The sequence below is a fragment of the Labrus bergylta genome, chromosome 12, assembly GCF_963930695.1.
Source record: "Labrus bergylta chromosome 12, fLabBer1.1, whole genome shotgun sequence".
Taxonomy (NCBI): domain Eukaryota; kingdom Metazoa; phylum Chordata; class Actinopteri; order Labriformes; family Labridae; genus Labrus; species Labrus bergylta.
In genome coordinates, this window is record NC_089206.1 from 4269408 (window position 1) to 4287280 (window position 17873).

The 17873-nt window shown below is 40.2% G+C and overlaps 2 protein-coding genes and 1 non-coding gene across 3 annotated transcripts in view; all 3 read right to left on the reverse strand.

Moving 5' to 3' along the window:
- Nucleotides 1-2643, reverse strand: part of nckap5l (NCK-associated protein 5-like) — a 47069-nt gene extending 44426 nt beyond the window's left edge. Inside the window, exon 1 of the mRNA XM_020650308.3 lies at nt 2486-2643. The gene's annotated coding sequence lies outside the window, so the exon portion shown is untranslated. The remainder of the gene's footprint in view (nt 1-2485) is intronic.
- A 6208-nt stretch (nt 2644-8851) lies between these two features.
- On the reverse strand, nt 8852-17862 carry kansl2 (KAT8 regulatory NSL complex subunit 2). Its single transcript, XM_020650306.3, has 9 exons — nt 17773-17862; nt 15526-15800; nt 15200-15372; nt 14919-15033; nt 13930-14093; nt 13670-13833; nt 12018-12114; nt 11133-11386; nt 8852-9167 (listed from the first exon to the last, which is right to left on the reverse strand). The coding sequence occupies exons 2-9, from the start codon at nt 15774-15776 to the stop codon at nt 8958-8960; spliced, it is 1428 nt and encodes a 475-aa protein (XP_020505962.2). The 5' UTR covers nt 15777-15800; nt 17773-17862; the 3' UTR covers nt 8852-8957.
- Nucleotides 11742-11875, reverse strand: LOC114921112 (small nucleolar RNA SNORA2/SNORA34 family). Its single transcript, XR_003809411.1, has one exon. It is a non-coding gene; the product is annotated as a small nucleolar RNA SNORA2/SNORA34 family (small nucleolar RNA).
- Nucleotides 17863-17873: the final 11 nt, after the last annotated feature.

The following is a 17873-nucleotide window of genomic DNA, read 5'->3' on the forward strand; positions in this document are numbered from 1 at the left end:
CCTGAAGTTTGAGCTCTACTCAGAAAAACGATGAGACAATAAAAACAGCATGAGCGTATATCTGGCCTCAAACCAACAGACACAGGTCATTAAGCGTGGCTGTTCCCCCCCCGATGAAACAACTCTGTAATTTCTACACGGCCTTTATCTTTAAACTTTTTAGATCCTGTTTAATCTCCAAACAGGCCAACCACGTATGACGATTACTGGCACAAGTTTTTATTTGCCTATAAAAGCCTTCACAATGTGAAAACAAACAAGCAACAATCCCCCTCCTCGTGACCGGAGCGTCGTTCTGTTCATGTGCAGGATATCACATCCAGTGACTGCCAACTCCGCTCCAAACACGTTCCTCTACAGGCCCAGTCTCATGGCCGCCAAGCGTCCATATTCTCATCATATTTATAGCAAATGTGCTTTTTTTAAATTGCTGAAGGCGTTCAAGATTACTGCGATTGTTCAGTCGTCTGTACATGTTTGTGTTCAGTGAACACAAGACTGAAATACTAAAAGTTCAGATTGTGTGGAGCGTGCAGCCTTTAACGGGGTTTAACTTTTATCACAGTGTCGTCAGCCTCGACTTCCACCGTGTGGAAATAAAAAGACTGAAGTGAGATGAAGACAATGAGAATGATTTCTTATTTGACAAAACATTTCCTGGTTTAGTTTCATTTTGGGAACATAATAAAAAGTTAAGTCGAAATATATCGCAAAATGTTTAAAATCGCAATAATATCGTCATGTGACTCGAGTATCGGGAGGATTTTGTATCGTGGGGGTCTCTGGTGAGTCCTACTTTGCAGATAGAGATCGCATTAAAAATGTAAATGTATGAATATGTTTGTTATATCATTTGATTCCCAAGTGCAGGAAGTTAAATAGATTCTAACTTCACAAGCTGCTCAATAAGAGCAATCTGCACTTTAAGTCACATTAATAAATATACAACAACAGTATAATATATACAGGGAAGAGGATTAGGACCAGACAGTAGACATAAATAATGATTTTTTTTTCAATATGCACTTTGAAAAGGTCACAATGTAGCGACAGAGACGAAATATAAAGAAAAAAAAAGGCTGAATGTCGAGAATTAAGTCGAATGTCAGGAATGAAATTAAAATGTCGAGAATACAGTCGAGTTAAGATTTCAAGAAAAAGTAACATTTCGAGAATATAGTCGACACTTCTGGAATAAAGTCAAATGTCAAGAAAAAAGTTGAAAATGTAAAGAATTAAGTAGAAATACAATTTCGCGAAATTTTGACTTTATTCTTAAAAATTGTATTCCAAATACCTAATGCTCTGTGGATGTTGTATTTTACAGTCTTGCCTAAGTTGTATATTCCCTGTTTCATGTTAAATGTCTGAAATCTGTGATATAGATGTCCGTGTTTGATACGGTCTTGCAAAATATTTTGATGTCTTGTTTGGATTGTTCTTAAATAAATGTGATCTTTAATTTGCTCATTTAAGTCCCTGCTGTCGTGTGTATGTTTCTTTGTCCTGTTTGTTCAAGAAAAACCTTTTATTCTTAACATTTCCAGGCTTTCCTCGAAGTGTATGATGATTAAAAATCTTCCCCCTCTCATTATTTATTCAACATGTCTGGCCCTAATCCTCTTCTGTATATATTTGATTAATAAATGAACCTTTTGTTTTTCATGGTTGCTCCTCACACTTTTGGCACTTTGACTGTATTTTGATGTTTCTTCTTTAGTGCATTATACTTCACTTGTAATGGAGTAGTAGTGCAGTATGGTAGAAGTACTTTTACTTCAGTAAAAGGTCTTTAGAGTATTTTCCTCCTTACTGCAGCAGAGACCAGCAGACACATTCACACCTTCATTCATTCAACGAGCAGTCCTTTAATCCTGCTGCTGTTCAGAGTATCATCAGTCTGCAGACACAGCCAGGTTGAGCTTTTCACAGACACTAATGAATGCTCAGTTATTCACATCATTAATTAATTATCTCTCTCTGCAGAAGTGTTAAGGAGACCGTGAATGCATCATAAGTAAGCAGCTCTTTCAGGACTGGGATGACACTTCCTCTTTTCAGGTTTCAAGCCTCAAACTGCGACATTAGAGCTCATATGAAACAGAGTGAAACAAAGAGGAAAAGACGCACTTAGGCGCAGAATCTTTTTTTTTTTTTTTCTTGGGACAGGCCCTCAAAAAAACCAAAAAAAAAAACCCTAAATGTGTCCCCTCCGGCTCCGGTAAAGAAGCTGTTACGCCCTTGCACCGCAAACATTAGACAACACGTCGCCGTTACATTTTATTCAAATGCAAAAAAAAACAAACAAAGCGAGCTACATGTTTAGCTTCACACCCAGCCGGACCTTCACTTCACCGGGGGATGTTAAATCAATGAAGCCCTAAAAAAAAACCAAAAAAAAAAAAAACCCAGTGTCGGTATGTTTCCCAGCAAATATCTCGACCAAGCTAGCATGAAACGGCATTTAGAGAAAAAAACAGCTCACCTCATTTGGATGGAAACTGTCGACGTAGCATGGTTAATAAAGAGAAGAGATGTGGTTTCAAACATCTGATCTTGTGCTCATTGTTGCAGCGGTGTCGTCCTCTCTCTGCCTGCAGACGCTTTCTTTCTCTGCCTCGGCGTTTTTACTGTTTTGGGTTTGAGGAAAAGTGATGTCATTGCATGAAATTGCATTACCCGCCCCATTTTTTTTCTTCTTACAGAGGCTTGTCCCCATGCTGCCAAACATAACTTCACCATATACTTAAAAAAAAAAGGGTTCCTCTATATAGTGGTCTTTCTGTTCCGTAAATACTGCAGTGATCATAAATCTGTTCACAATCTGGTTTTGGTTTAAAAAAAAAAAAAAGGAGTTGAACAAAAGTTGCATAAAATAGTTTATTTGTGGATGAAAGTGGTGAAAAGTTTTGGACCAACTGAATGAGAACTATTTCACCCAGAAGTAAAATAAAATATACACTTAAGACAAACAGAACTGCTGAAAGTAAATACATGGAGTTAAGCTGCGTTTCCACCGCAGGAACTTTCCCCACAGACAAGGGAGGAACTTTAGCCGCATTTCAACCGGAGGAACTTTTCCCCCTGGGGTCCTTTTCGATGAACTATAGGTGCATTTCAACCAAAGGAACCAGGGTCTAAATTGAGCTATGGAGTAAATAATTTATTTTAAAAGGACCATGTTCGGGGGAAAGTACTTTCCAAAGGTCCAGGGACTTTTGGACATCTTGGTCAGACAAGGGACTTTTTGGAGCAACTTTAGCCCCTTTTCAACCGGAGGAACTCCATTGGATCTGCAGAGTCCCTCTGCACCTTTAAGAAAAAGCTAAAGACCCAGCTCTTTCATGAATACCTACTAACTTAATGATGATGTTCTCCATATTATTGATGATGATGATGGTAATGACGATGGTTTTTGTTTGATAACGACAACTTATAAGATGGTTTCTATACTGATTAGAGCTCTCAAGAACTGCCCTCAGTGTTGTGCTTTGCCTCTGGTCACTTCCTGTCAGCACCTGTGTGTCCAATCAGACTCAAAGCTGATCATTTGCTCGAACTGACATTGTTCCCTTGTTTCTAGATCCTTGCTTGTGTTGTTCTTACTCTCTGATGTACGTCGCTTTGGATAAAAGAGTCTGCTAAGTGAATTGTAGAATTGTAGGAACTTTCCTCCAGAACTGGGGTCCTTTTCCAAGAACTAGGAGCGTTTCGACCAAAGGAACCAGGGTCTAAATTTAGTTCTGGGGTAAATAATCTAACCTGAAAAAAAGACCGTTCTCAGGAGTAGTACTTTCCAAAGGTCCAGGGACTTTTGGGGCTGGTCCTACATCTCTGAGTGGTCAGGCTCTCGTAGCATTAAATAACGTCTGATAGGCCAGGCACTAGTAGGCTAGCGTTAGCACCATGTTTAAAGAATTAAGCTGCAAGCCCATTTTACATTTTTTTTCATCGTGTTTTGATAGTTTGTTCCCACTGCACTGATCAGGGTCTAAATAAGAGACAGGGACTTTTTAATACTGGCAAAAGGTTCCTGCTTTCTAAAAATACAGGATTGGGTTTTGTCATTCTGAGAATACGGAGAAATCTTTCACACATGCACTCCTGAAAATTTCAAGAACATTTCAGGAGGACCGCCTCTGAAATCCTCCTGATCTGGTTGTTCACACATGCACCAAAATTCTAGGGTGCTGGCAGGAGAAACTCGGGATGAAGTCAGAGTGAAAAAGTCTGTTTGTGTCATGCAGCTTACCCTGAAAACTTCAGGAGTTTTTCAGCAGTTTTGATCAAGTGTGAACAAGGCTTAAGAGATGAGTAGCCACTTGGAGCATTTGAAAGACTGGCAGAGAAGAAAGCAGTTTGACCGCCATGTGTTGCCGTATCTTAAACTCTTGTAAATAATGTTAAGTTAAAAAAGACTGAAGCAGAAACATTGTTTTTATTTGAACAAAATAACATTGTCACCTCTGTAAGGCTGCATGAAACAGGCATGGTTTCTTCTACACAAAAGCAGACTAATTTGCCTCATCTTTACGGGTCGTTAAATCTCGTTCAAAAGACAGACAACAATGAGCCCGAGTCGTTAAAGTCTCTTGAAAGAAAAAAAAAAGCTTCTGGATCTTGAAGTTCTGACTTCCTCTGGAGGATTTGCAGCTTCATTGTCTCTATCTTCTTTAGATTGTGCTGCAGAGGGTTTTTTTTTTTTTTTTATCAGGGAGCATCGACTGAAGCTGGGTTGACGTCTCGGGGTAAATTATCTGTGGCCTCTTCTTCCCCTCCAACGCCCCCCGACACCACCTGTGTGTTAGAGGACAGAGGGTCAGGACACAGTGGGACACTTTACATGCAAAACTTTTCAAATTAGGATCCAATCTGAGCAGCCAGGGTGCTAAGAGTGAGAACTAGGCTGCAACCAAAGGCTTCATTTAAGTAGAGCAGGATTCTTTCCCATTTAATATCACAGAAGCATATTCTAGCTTTCTTTAAGAATCTCTTCTGAACATTTTATTTCAAGCTCTGAACCTTAAATACTGAATACAGCATCACTTACCAAACTTTATTATGTCAGTTACTTCAAAATCAGTGCTCTCTTTCTGATTGTGCAGAGTTTAACAACTTTGTAGCTGATGTTTTTTCTCATTGGAATATGCATTAAAGCAAGGGTAGGATTTGGTTTCAAAACCTGCAGAGATATATATATATCAATAATCTACATGTTTTTAATTTACAAAAATGTTGAACAAGGAGATAAAAAGGTGGGTTAATCAGCTTTTCTTTCTTTGTTTTTTTTGCAAACAAGTAACAAGCGGCCCTGCAGATTAAAAACTGAGCTAAAAGTCCCTGGTGTGTTTCTGTAAAGGACCTAATCTCTAGGGTCGACTGATGTCGGATTTTTGGGGCAGATATCGGTACTGTTAGCTCCTCAGGCGTTATATTTTATCATATCATGTTATATTTTATCAAACTAACTTAATCTGTTCTTATTATTATTAATTTTCTTTACTCATTTGTTTCTACTGCTCTTACCTCTTTTATTGCTTTTACCTTATTGTTTTGGATCTCTTAGTTTCTCACATAATTTTAAGTTTTTAGTCCTCTTGGTCTCAGCTCGTGTTGTTGGTTTCTTATGATGGCTCTTGTGATAGGTCACATATGTTGGTTGGGTATTTAGCTATATGGGTTCTGTATGGGTATGAGGCCAAGACAAGACTAAGACCATAAATATCACATAAAAATCATCATCTTGTGTGCAGGTGGCATGTCACTCACTTAGACAGTAACACAGGGAAGTTATTTGTTGTTTTAGAAAGAGGGGTTTTTCTTCTAATCACATTAATGACGTGGAAAAATAGCCCGTCAGTGGTAGTCTTGACTGGTTTTGATTTAAAATCCGGAGTCTGCCCAGTCTGAGACCGAGTAAACATGCTTACAATTCCAGGACAAGAACGAGACCTTCAAGAAGTTGTCTGGAGACGTTTTTGAGTACTACAACGCTGAATGGTGTCAGACTTTTTAAATAACAATCTGAACCTGTCAGCAGCAGAAACAAGTTCAAATGTTTGAGTGGACATGATGCGACGAGGTGCCTCCAAAGATTTCTCTGTGACGTTAAACTGGAGCAATTACAAAGATTGTTTTGGTACCTATTAGTCAAAAAGAGCCCATAACATGTACCGCCTGGGTTTAAACCTGTGAAATATGCGAGTAGAAGATCTGTGTTAGTGGCTGAAGAGGTGTCATTTACAGCTCTAAACATGAACTGATAATTTGTGCTTCGGTCTCCTGTCCTACATATTTTGTCAGTCAACATACAGAACAAGAATGTGGACACACGACAAATGATTATTACTTTCTTTACTGACCTACGTTATCGTCTTGTTTTTGTAACGTCCTTCTAACAAAGCAAAGGGTGAAAGAAACCCGCTGACATGCTGGTGTGTGTGACGATATTCTGGATATCATACAGGTTGTTCAAGAGCTTAGTCTGTGTCAGGTAACTATTGGAACATGTGAGATATGTAAATACTCTACTCTGGTTTTGGAAGTCTTATTTGCAGATTAGAAGGAAACTCTTGAGTGCAGCCGCTCCACAAATGGAGGTCGGTGCTCTCAGAGAGGGACGTTAGATGTTCAAAATGTAACTCTGAAGAGAGTGGAGGAGCACAGTGTTGTAGAACTCCCAATCGGTCTAGGTCTCCATTTTTTGAAGTTCTCGGTCTTGTCTCAGAATAGAAAGGATTTCTACTTGGTCTTGTCTCGGTTTCAGACTGAGCGGACTCCGGATTTTAAATCAAGACTCACCGCTGACTACACAGGTTATTTTTCCATCATTACTGTGATTAGAAGGAACATTCCTCTTTCTTGAAGAACCAATAACTTAAATTCATTTGTAGTTACATTTGTATCCCCCAGTTACTGCCACAACCCTCCCGGTGTTACAGTCTTAGTCAGTGCCTTCCCCACTTCACAAGATAAAGATTTTTCTGTGATTTTTACGGTCTTGGTCCTGACTCGGTCTTGTTCCCTAGACGTCTTGGTCTCTGAGCACTCTGGTCTCGGTTAGTGTGGTCTTAATTACAACACTAGTGGAGCACACAAATCACTTCAGGCAGATTTATAGTCGACCTCAGGTTGGACTCTGAAGTAGTCAAAACATGAGTCCCTTTGCACCTAAATAAATCAGCTTTAAATGATTTGTGTGATCCAGATCTTTCTCTGGATCCTGTCTGAGAGAAGGACTGAATTATATTGTGTGCACATGTTTACTTCAAATTCAGAGGATGTTTTTCCATTGGAGTTTTTGCACAATCGACCCGTCGCCTGTTTTCCATTAGCCCGTTGTAAACAAACAACCTAGCCTTGAGTTTGTGAGACTGAGATTGGGATGCATGAACAAAAGGAATCACAACATTTTTGATGCACATGACAGGAAATACGACTTTGTATTTCACGTCCTCTAGTCATGAGGTTAGATGATACAGGTGTGTGAGGGGATTCAATCACAGCTCAGGTAAAGTAGTTTAAAGGGAAACGCACATCAAATAAGTATTTTTCCCCCTCCTTCTGTTCCTCGTTGTCTCCACTGAGACAGCCTTTTTTTTCTTCTGTCACCAATTAATGAGGTGTCACCTCCACAGGCAGCTGTTTAAATCACACATATTTCACCCTGATTGATTTCTGTGAACTTAATTAATTAAACTTAACTAATGTGGTCTGTAATGAGCGAGCTTGCAGGTTTCACTGTGACAGAGCAGGCAGGGAGAAATAATACAATCATTAATGAGTAGAAACAAAAAGGATTCCTGTTATTCCAACGGGGGAATCAAATGAAAAATATATCCTTTATATCTTTTTGATTTAAAGGCAGGGTTGGTCATTTTCTCCAGATACACTTTTTTAAGATTATGGTTGAAATTGTCTTCAGGTCCTGACAGAAATTAATAACTCGTGCTCTGAAAAAGGAACACAGAAAATCTGTCATGTGTAGCCATTGTAAGCCTGTAAAAACGTCGACCAATGCCCCGCACACGGTTGTAATTGCAAACAAACATTTATTGGTAACGTAGGCAGTGTGCGAGTTTACCTTTAAGTTTTAGATGGGACACATTACTCTCCTTCACACCTGTCTTATGAAATGGATGTGTGAAGGTTTATTTCTATTTTGAGGTACTTAATCCTAAAATGTCAACACTCTTTTTGACACCTCTATCATTAAAACTAAACCCACCTGTCTGTTAGTAACTGACGAGCAGGTGCAGCACTTAGACACCAACTTTAAAGTGCATGCATGCACAAGGTCGCATTTAAGCTGAAAGCGGAATAAATAGCACACTTTTTTTTATTCCGGGGGAGGGGGAAGGGTCCAATGAGACGCAATTATGGCAGCCGTGTGTTATCAACAGACAAAATGATTTAAAGACTTGAGCTTGTAAAGCGGTTTTCTAGTCTTCTGACTCAAAGTGCTTTTTACACTGCAGGTCACACCTACACATTCACACACTGATGGTAGAGGCTGCTATGTAAAGTGACCATCAGGAGTAACTTATCCTGCTGACGAAGCAGCGGGAGCAACTTGGGGTTAAGCGTCTTACCCAAGGACACATCAGACATGTTTCTGCAGGAACTGGGGATCGAACCCCGACCTTCTGGTTAAGACGACCGACACAGCCGCCATAAAATAAGAAATGTGGATGTTGTTTTTCATGTTAGCACATTAGTTTTTTTTCTTCAAAATAGACTTGGACTATGTGAATCCGCCCTTTACTTTCATGTTTTCTCTAGTAACATCGCAACGCTACGATTCATCGCTCACAGTGGAACAACTTGAAAAGCATTTAGTACTGACACAGAGTGAGACCAAGATTTTATTAAACCCAGCTTGCAGTATGACATACAATGAAACTGTAGGATTGTTGTTTTTTGGCACGGTGGTATGGACGCCACCAGTTTGCCTTTTATCAAGAGTTAACCTGGTCATCCATGATGGCATCCACATCCCTCTCCGAGAGCTCCTGTCCCGAGGCGTCCAGGTCCGCGTCTTCTCCCGTCAGGATGTCCATCGGCGCCTCGGCGATGGCTCTGATGGTCTGGTCCTCCAGCGCCAGGGCCGTGTCGAACTGAAGAGGGGACGGAGGACCCTGCATGCCATCCCCTTCCACATCCAGGTCCTGTATGACAAGGAATATCTATGAGATCTAACCCTCAGTCTTCACCTGGTAAGAAATGTTTTCTGTACATGGATCTCCTACCACTTGGTGAGGAGTCTTTGTTTTGTGATAACTGATTTACAGAGAAAGTGACTGTGATCGTGCTCTGCCCACATTTGTGTTTACAATTGATATTGTACACTACTGGAAAAGCAAATGCAGAAACGCCTGTGTGATGAATGAGCTCCTGATCTCCTAGAAACTGTTTTTTTACAGGAAGGCACACAATCATAAAGTGAGAAGTAGAAGGAACCTCTCAGCGGCTTTTTTAAGTTGCATAATCACAACAATGATCTGGTATTTCAAGGATGCTTTCATACCAGTAGTTTGGCTGATATAGTCCAAACAGAGAAGAAAACCTTCTCCATAGGTTTGGCCTCGTTTATAAACTTTTCTTTTTAAAAAAACAAAACAAAAACAAAAACACCAGTGCTGTAAATGAAGCAGAGGCCATTTTTTCTGTTGTCATGGTGCATCATGAGTTCTGCATCCTTGTTATCATAATTGCTACATAATCAAATAGAACTTTTTAACAATTCACAACCAGCAAATGACTTAAATAGTACTTTAATTACAGTATGAATTCATAAACTACATATCCACGGTTACACAGCAGTGCTAGATAATCCTTCATAAACAGTCTTTAGTCAGAAGTTTCTGTACTGCGTTGGTTAGTCTCCCTGAATCAGAATCCTGTCAATGTTTGATTAATGAAGCAGCCATCGTACTCTAGTGTGAATGCAAAACAAACAAACCATGACCACTGAGAGGAAGCGGTCTTGTTTTAGTGGGAACAAATGAATAAATAAATTGACCAGCCTGTGACTGGTGTAAACTGGTTCCTTGATATACGAGGCATAACCTGTGATTTTGAGCTTAGTGGCTCTAGTGGCCACCAGAGGTGCGTTTCAGAAAGCAGGTTTAGTGCAAACCCTGAAATGAGGGGAAACTCTGGATTTTCCGTTTCAGAAAGAGAGGTCCCTCAAACTCAAGAGGGGTTACCCAAGCCCCCAAGGGGTTACTTACGGCGAGGAGCTTCGGGATAAAAAGTTTGCCTTACTCCAGTTCTTATATTTTATTTTGAGCGTTTCTCCAGATGGATTCCACCCAAATTAAAAATCATTTTAGGTTCAACACCAGTCCACCAGTGTTTACCTGTAATATTATAATTCTGATCACATTAACTGAACAGACTATATTCAAATGTACGCGCTGATCGAGCCACAGATTTCTCCTACACCATTTCTCTACTTTGCTGCTGCAGTGTTACTTTTTTTTCTTTCTAAAAACATTTTCATACTTGCTGAATGTCCGCATGAGGATATCATGTTCGAGGGACTATTCTTATAACTTGTTGCCATGATGAATCGTAGTATTGGGGCTTCGATAGTGTTGGCTTTTTATTGCAGTGGTGCACGCGCTGAATCCCAAGTGAACCTCATCAGAGTTGATTGAAAGAACTGAAATCAGCTGTTCTGGAACCAGAAGCTCAGATTTTCCTATGTGGAGGTAAATCTACTCAGAGCTCAGGGTTAGTCTGACAGTTTGTTGAACCTTCTCTCTGAAACGGGCCCCAGGTGTCTTTTGAAGCAGATAAGAAATAATTATTCCTTGCTTCTAGATTGACGATGAATTGAAGGCATGGCAAAGAAGTCCATTGTCTTCTTGAAATTTAAGAGGACACATTTCTGAACTATTCAGTATTAGCTCTCCTGCTCCAGTCGTAGTTATGTCTAATCGATGAGATAGACAAGAATAAGTAACGAGTTTACCAACTAAGCAGGCAAACCCACCAGAGATTATTTAAACCTCACAAGTAATGGCATCCATACACACCAGAAGTAGAGTATCTAATAATTACTGTGGAACACAACATTTGTGTCACAAAGCTTATACGCTGAAGAACAGCGCATCATTACTACGTACATCACTGAACTCTAGGGGAAGGCTCTCTGTGGGCTGGAGCTCTGCTGCACTCAGGTACATGTCTCTGCTCGCGGTGCTGATCGCCTCCTGCGGGGGATGCTCCTGCTCGGGCTGGTACATGGGGGGAGGCAGGCTGAGGTGGAGCGAGCAGCGGGGGTCGTCTGACTGACCCATGTGCACGGTGCGGTCACACGGGACGTCTTTAATGCCCGGACACTTATTGAAAAGCACCTGATTGCTGTCCTGGCAGATGTCTGAGGGGATAGCTGTCAAGGACGATGACACATGAAGATCACAGAAATCAAAGAGATCAAGTAAAAACTAGCTCTGCCCTGTGGTTAATGACAACAAGTTACCACTCAGTTAATACTTTCTCTAAACAGTGGGAAACTTCTTTTAAAGGCTAGACTTTATTATTGATATGTCTGAGTGGTTTTGTCTGAGCAATTCCGCTTATTAACAAATGAAAACTCAAAGTTCATTATTTATTTTTGCTGCTCTTATCTGAGACGAGAAACACAAAACTACTGAACAGTCTATAGCATGAAAAATATGAAGTGCATGAGATTCACTGATAGACTTAGGGGGTGAAGGAAGGATGAGAAAGGGGTTTGTACCTTCCAACTGAACCGATTAGTCCCTTTGTTACTCTGGGAAAAATCAACAGACCACAGGAAGGACTTTATGTAGGCGCCCTTTGAAACCAGCAGCTACAGCTAGCTGCTGGTCTTGATCGGGGCCGGGGTGAAGATGGCTCAACAGAAAAGGAGGAAAGAGCGTATATAGGAGCAGAACACCTGGCTTCATTAGCATTTAAACAAAGGAGATGGTAAAATGTTCTTAACATGAATACAAAACTCAAGCTGAAAACATCATTGAGGATACGTGAGAGACAGTGCCGGGTCATAGGCAGGCAGGGATTGGTACATCGAGTTCCTTCCACAAACGAGATGCACTTCTCATACACTGTTCTTGAGTGCAGCTGCAAGAGAGAAAAGAAGCATTAGGAAAGTTTAAAACAGAAATCTCATCAACGTATTTTATCTAAAGATGTTTTATACAATTCTAGTAGTTATAAAACATGAATTCATTTTGTTTTGGTGTGCTTTGAAAAAATGTGAGCTGCAACATTTCAAAACAGAATGTGTTTCTGTTAAGGACATTAAAAACACAAAACAGAAATCCTTCTGTGAAAAACAAGTTTGTTTCTGTTATGAGCTTTGACATAAAACGTAATTTACACACATACCATTCATACAGCTCATGTGTGTATCTGTGTACTAGCTGAGACTAAACAACAGATTGAGTGTGTGTTTGGAGACGATATCTTTAGTTTCTGGAGCGAGCACAGAGCTGTATAACGGAGCCAAGTTTGCTGCTGCAGACGACAGCAGCCTGTAAGATAACGTTACTCGTGTTACGCTGACTGATTGTTGTCAACGTACCCTCCAGCTGATACCCTCATGATAAACACAGACACGGCGAGGGGGAGGAGAAAAGTTGGAGCACTGCTTGAAACACATCAACACTGATTACTTTACGAGTCTGCAAAAATACCTCGTATAAATATTTTTAAGACTGAATTGTGCTCGACGTTTTGGCTCTGTAGATCTGATTTGGATTAAATAGAAATATTGTAAGATTCACTTAAGGCTAGTCATGATACAAGATCTTTAACTTTGATATGTTTCCAAGAAGAATCAGATGATATCTGTAACCCGTTTCAATACCACAGCGACAAAAACCAGAGTTCCTAGACACCCTTAGTGGGTAATTTATTTTTTTAATAACCAAAACTGCAGACAAACTCCTGAAAACTGGATGAATTGCACAAATGTGTTTCAGTACCGAAGAGTTGCTAACGTATTTATGCAATTTAGACTGTGCCCTCTCTTTCCCTCACGGCAGCTTTTGGTTTAATATAAATGCTCGCAATCTTTTAAGTTTCTTTCAGTTTTATACTATTAATAATTAAATCAGGGGAGATTATATCATTTTAAAAATAATGCAGTAACGGAAATTTAGACGACTTTGACTAGAAATTTAGTTCACTTTATTGAGAGCCAGTTGGTCAAATGACTCCCTCTTGTGGCGTCTAATCATACAGCTCCTTTTTGAGCCATCAGTTTAAAACTGTCTCACTTCACTGCAACACAATGGAAGTGAGAACAAGTGGGAACATCGACTGTAGTAAAAAATAAAAAATAAAAAAAAATCTATGGCATAACATCACGAAAGACTGTTTTATTTAAAATATTTGATCATTCACAGAATTTGCAGAAAAACAGCAGCAGGAGGAAAAAAACCATTTGTATGACCCTAATGAAGCCAAAAGCAGACTGGTTTTAAATTGAAGTGTTCTGTATTCTACAAAAAGGTATTGATTACCTTTTCTTGCTCCTCGCACCTCGACAGTAGGTGAAAGTCGTGCTGGATTTGTCCTAAAACTAAACCCTCTCTAGATTCTAGTTGGAGTTCTGAGGATTTGTCCTCCATCTTAACCCTGAAACTGACTACTTTCTATGAAGGGGTCCCACCTGTGGAGCGCCGTCTGTCACAGCCTGCCTCCTCTCCCTGAGCTGCCGGTGCAGCAGGGCTTCCACGCCATACCGACGACGGTATCGACGCAGAGCTTTGAGCTTCTTCAGGTTCTCTCTCTCCTTCATGGATAGACCTTCAGCCCCCGTCAGCAGGCTGCTTCCTGAAATCAACATTAAACATCACAGAGGGCTGTGAGACCTACAGAAAATTAAAGGGCACGTGAGGATTTCCTGAAATTGAATGGTATTTAGTTTACCGAGAGTTTCGTGCTCCATTTTGCGGTTGTGCAGATATCGACGCTTTTTCTCCTTCAGAAGGTGCTGAAGGCGTTTGAACTGGTCAATGTAGAGAGACTGTAACCGGATGAGCTTTTCTCGAGTAATGAGCGCCACCTCCTCTGCCGTGTAAACTCCTGCATGTCTGAAATATACAGAAAGAAAATAAATAAAGACACAAACTGTGACAATATCACAGTGAAAAGAGCCATGCTTTTATCAACACCACAACATGCTTCAAGAAAATGTTTGAAAAGAAAGGCAGGGGGCAAACAAAAAAAAACCTTTTGACAGTTCAATATTTAAGGGTTATAATGAGCCTAGTTTTGTAGAGGATTTTCTGCAGGTCCTTTCCTCTCTGTACAAGACAGATTCTGTGCTCCATGATAATAAAAATACCTCTCACTCTCTCACAGGCCTTTTTGCAGCTGCACCATCGCTAGTGTTTCTCTTATTACTGAAGATCCAGACATTCATCCCATTAGACTTCATGGTTTAAAATAAAAGACAAGACGTAAGACCCTCAGAAAGTATTTTGCTAGAATTTCATATTTGGTTACATCCCGAATGCTTTTTGACATTAATAGAAGTTCAGAGTTTCGAAGGTTGCAGCTTCTTTCAATTTCAGAGATAAGAAAATGTTGATGCAAATACTTAATTTCAATTTTCAAACTCTTTCTGAAGCTGCTCAGGCTTCTCTAATTATCTGTGAGTAGTTCCTCTGGTTCCACTGTGCTTTGCGTTGTCAGACAGTACTGTATATCTTACGCATGCACAACAATAAATTGTGTTTTTGATCTGATTCTGACCTTTTAACTTCATGTACAGTATCTTATACACAACAATTTTTCCTGAGTGCATTCCCTAAAAATGCATAACAGCTGACAATAATTATGTTTTATGAATTGGGATCTAACTTTGCTTAATTCATCCAATAGTATAACAATGTTTTTGTTTGGCTTGTTCTCACTTTAGAGGATCTTCATGATCACTGTCAACACTGTCGGCATCACTGTCAGGGTCTCCTCTCCATGTCTGGTCTAAAACCATCGGACCCTGCTCCTCCTCACTTAGACTCTCCTCGTCTGTCCAGAGAGAAGGTAGAGGAACATTGAACTTAAAGTCAAACAGGTTAAAGTCAACTGAAAATAGAAATATGTGCATCAATTCACCAACACACACACTCAAAGTCAGTGCACATGAGATTTATTTAGCTGTTTATCTACAGTTTTACGAGTCTGAGCATTTTACCTAGGATACGGCTAGCTTCGGACCGGCTCCCATCAGCGCTGTGCGTCTCTGCTCTGTTGTAACCACTTAGCTGGGACAGAAGTACCTCTGGGGATGGATTAGAAGAAGGCTTTCTCATCTGCGCTCTGAGGGCCATGGCATTCCTGCGAGCATGCTCTGCACAGAATGTCACTCTGAAAAAGAGATGCAGTCATATGAAGAGAGATGTCGGAACACACCATTTGAGTCTGTGTCTCCAGTCCTCTTGGGACAAGAGACCCAAACCTCTTAACAGCAGATAAAAATGTTGTTTTTCCTTGTTAAAAGCAGATTCAATTTTAACCCACCCATCTTTCCTTTCCACTTTCGGAGACGCATTGGGGCAGCGCTTGCCGTTCTTGGCAGAGACGTAGCTGCACTGCTTGTACGGGGCATTCTTGTCCTCCAGGATGTGTTTTATGCAGAACTCCAGGCCTTCCAGACGAGGCTGAGAGCACGGCCGTTGTGTGAAGGAGCAGAACTGGGGCTCCTGGGGACGAGGTGTCTGGGACACCCGGTTCCGACTTGAAGGCAAAACATGGATTCGTATCCTGTTCATTTTAAGTCTGTAAAATAAATAGAGCTGAAACAAACAGAACATCCGAGATTAGAGAACTGAACACAAAAACTGAAGCTATTTAGACAAGTGCCTTGTGTTTTTACATTTAAATACTCTTTGATTATCGCATTTCAAATGTGAAAATGTTTTGCTTTTCGCACTGTGTGACGGTAAAGCAAGTTTTATTTATATAGCACATTTAAGCAACAAGGCTATTCAATGTGCTTCACACAAGACATTAAAAGCTTCATGACAAAGAGCAAAGGAGACATTCCAAAAAAAAAACTTTAAACAAACCGTTTGCAATCACAGAAGAATGAGTATGAAAATATGTAAAGGAAAGGGAGGCAGCGCCAATGGAAATAAAGAAATATGACAAAGCAAAAATGAACAAGTAAAGTACTAAATACATAAATCAGCTCAAATTTGGGATCTAATGATGAAATCGCGCTATGAGCCTTTCAGTGTTATCGTGCTCTAAAGTCCTGAGTTCAGAGTCTTATCTCCCCGACGGACACAGATTCACCTGCTGGTCTTGCCTACGCCACGTGTATTCTGTAAATTCACCCTAGATCGGCTTCCCGAGTATCTAGGCCCACAGTTTGCTCCATCTGTGTCGAGCACAGCCCTAAGGCACCCTGGAAACCCTGCACTTTGGTGGTGAAACACACACAGTCGTTAACACTACACCAATTAGTCATTTAAATTGTGTTAAGTGTTTCAGTAATACTGAACAATTACTGTATGTTATCAGCTGTGCCCGTCCACAAGAATCCAGGGCTCTGAAGTCCCTTACTACAGTCTTACTGTCCCGCTGGACACAGTTAAAGAAATGCATTCTGTTTTTCAATACACCCCAGAACATCTTCCCGAGGATTTAGGCTCAAGGTTTGCTCCGTCTCTGTCAAGTCACAGTTTACAGACTTCCAGATGCCCCCTAAAATGAAATCCCACTCAGTTTCTTTTATTTTTTTAAATGGTAGCTGACAAATAAAGACTGAAAGTTTAGCATTGTAGTCTAAGAGATTATCATAAAGCTTTTTTTTTTTTAAATTGCTTTATGGTATTTAATAAAGACATCTATGCATCCAGCGTGAAGATGTGGAATATGGAGGCTAGATCCAAACAATTTACCAAAATTTAAATAAATTGAACCTGAATTTTTTTAAGACTAATGTTTATTTTTCTATCCTGCTCCTATGATACAGCTTCTTAAATTTAAAGATTTGTTGACATCTTTGGCATTTTTAAATTAGGCAGACAAACAGCCCCATCTGGTTAAATACATGGAAGATTATTTTCATTTTTTCGGGTATTTTGCATATAAAATAATAAATTAATTGTACACTCAGCTGAATAATATTTAAATTTTGGGTGAATTTTTCAAGACAAAAGCAAACGTCATTGTTTATGAATAACCATGCCTATTAGAGAACCGCGTGGTTTATGTTACGCTAAAATTTAAATCAAAAATTGGTTTAAAACACAAAAACAACAATATGATTATGAATTAATGAGCTGCGTTTGATAACCTTTGACCCCAATATGAATGAAAGTTGATATTCTTATGAATAAATGGAGCAGGCGTTGGCAGGTCAGGTGGCTTGTCAGATCCGCATGATCAACTTTTTATTAAATTCTTAAATAAATCATTATTAAACACATAATTAAAAGTCATACGTGCAACATACAGGGCGTAGTCACATCAAGTGGAATAATGTTGTTTTTGTAGATTTAAATGAAGCAGAAGTGTTTCTAACCGGGCGCCACACGGAGCTTCAGCCCGCCTCTCTCTCTGCGTCACTCTCTCGCTTAGGGAGGCGCCATCTTTGTTTAGCGGTTGCTAACACGAGCTAACCGCTACTTGTAACGATTTACGACCAGAAATCGGTTTTAGCTGACCGGAGGTTGCATGCGGTCGTTTTTTACAACATCACCAACAAGCCTCGGTGCCAAAAGATGGTAAAAGCCAAGTACTTTGCATTCATCGGCTTACCTTCGTCCCCGCAGCCCGAGCAGGTCTTCCTTCCTCGGATGCAACGTCGTTTTTGTAGCATCCCCAGTAACTGCCACTGCAGACACGCTCTAAAGCCCGCC

Coding starts and splice junctions, on each gene's coding strand:
- kansl2 (XM_020650306.3), bottom strand. CDS start 15,776: ATGAACAGGATACGAATCCATGTTTTGCCTTCAAGTCGGAACCGGGTG. Junction 14,094..14,918: donor GATCATGAAGATCCTCTAAA/GTGAGAACAAGC, acceptor TGTATATTTCAG/ACATGCAGGAGTTTACACGG. Junction 12,115..13,669: donor TGACAGACGGCGCTCCACAG/GTGGGACCCCTT, acceptor TCTCTCTTGCAG/CTGCACTCAAGAACAGTGTA.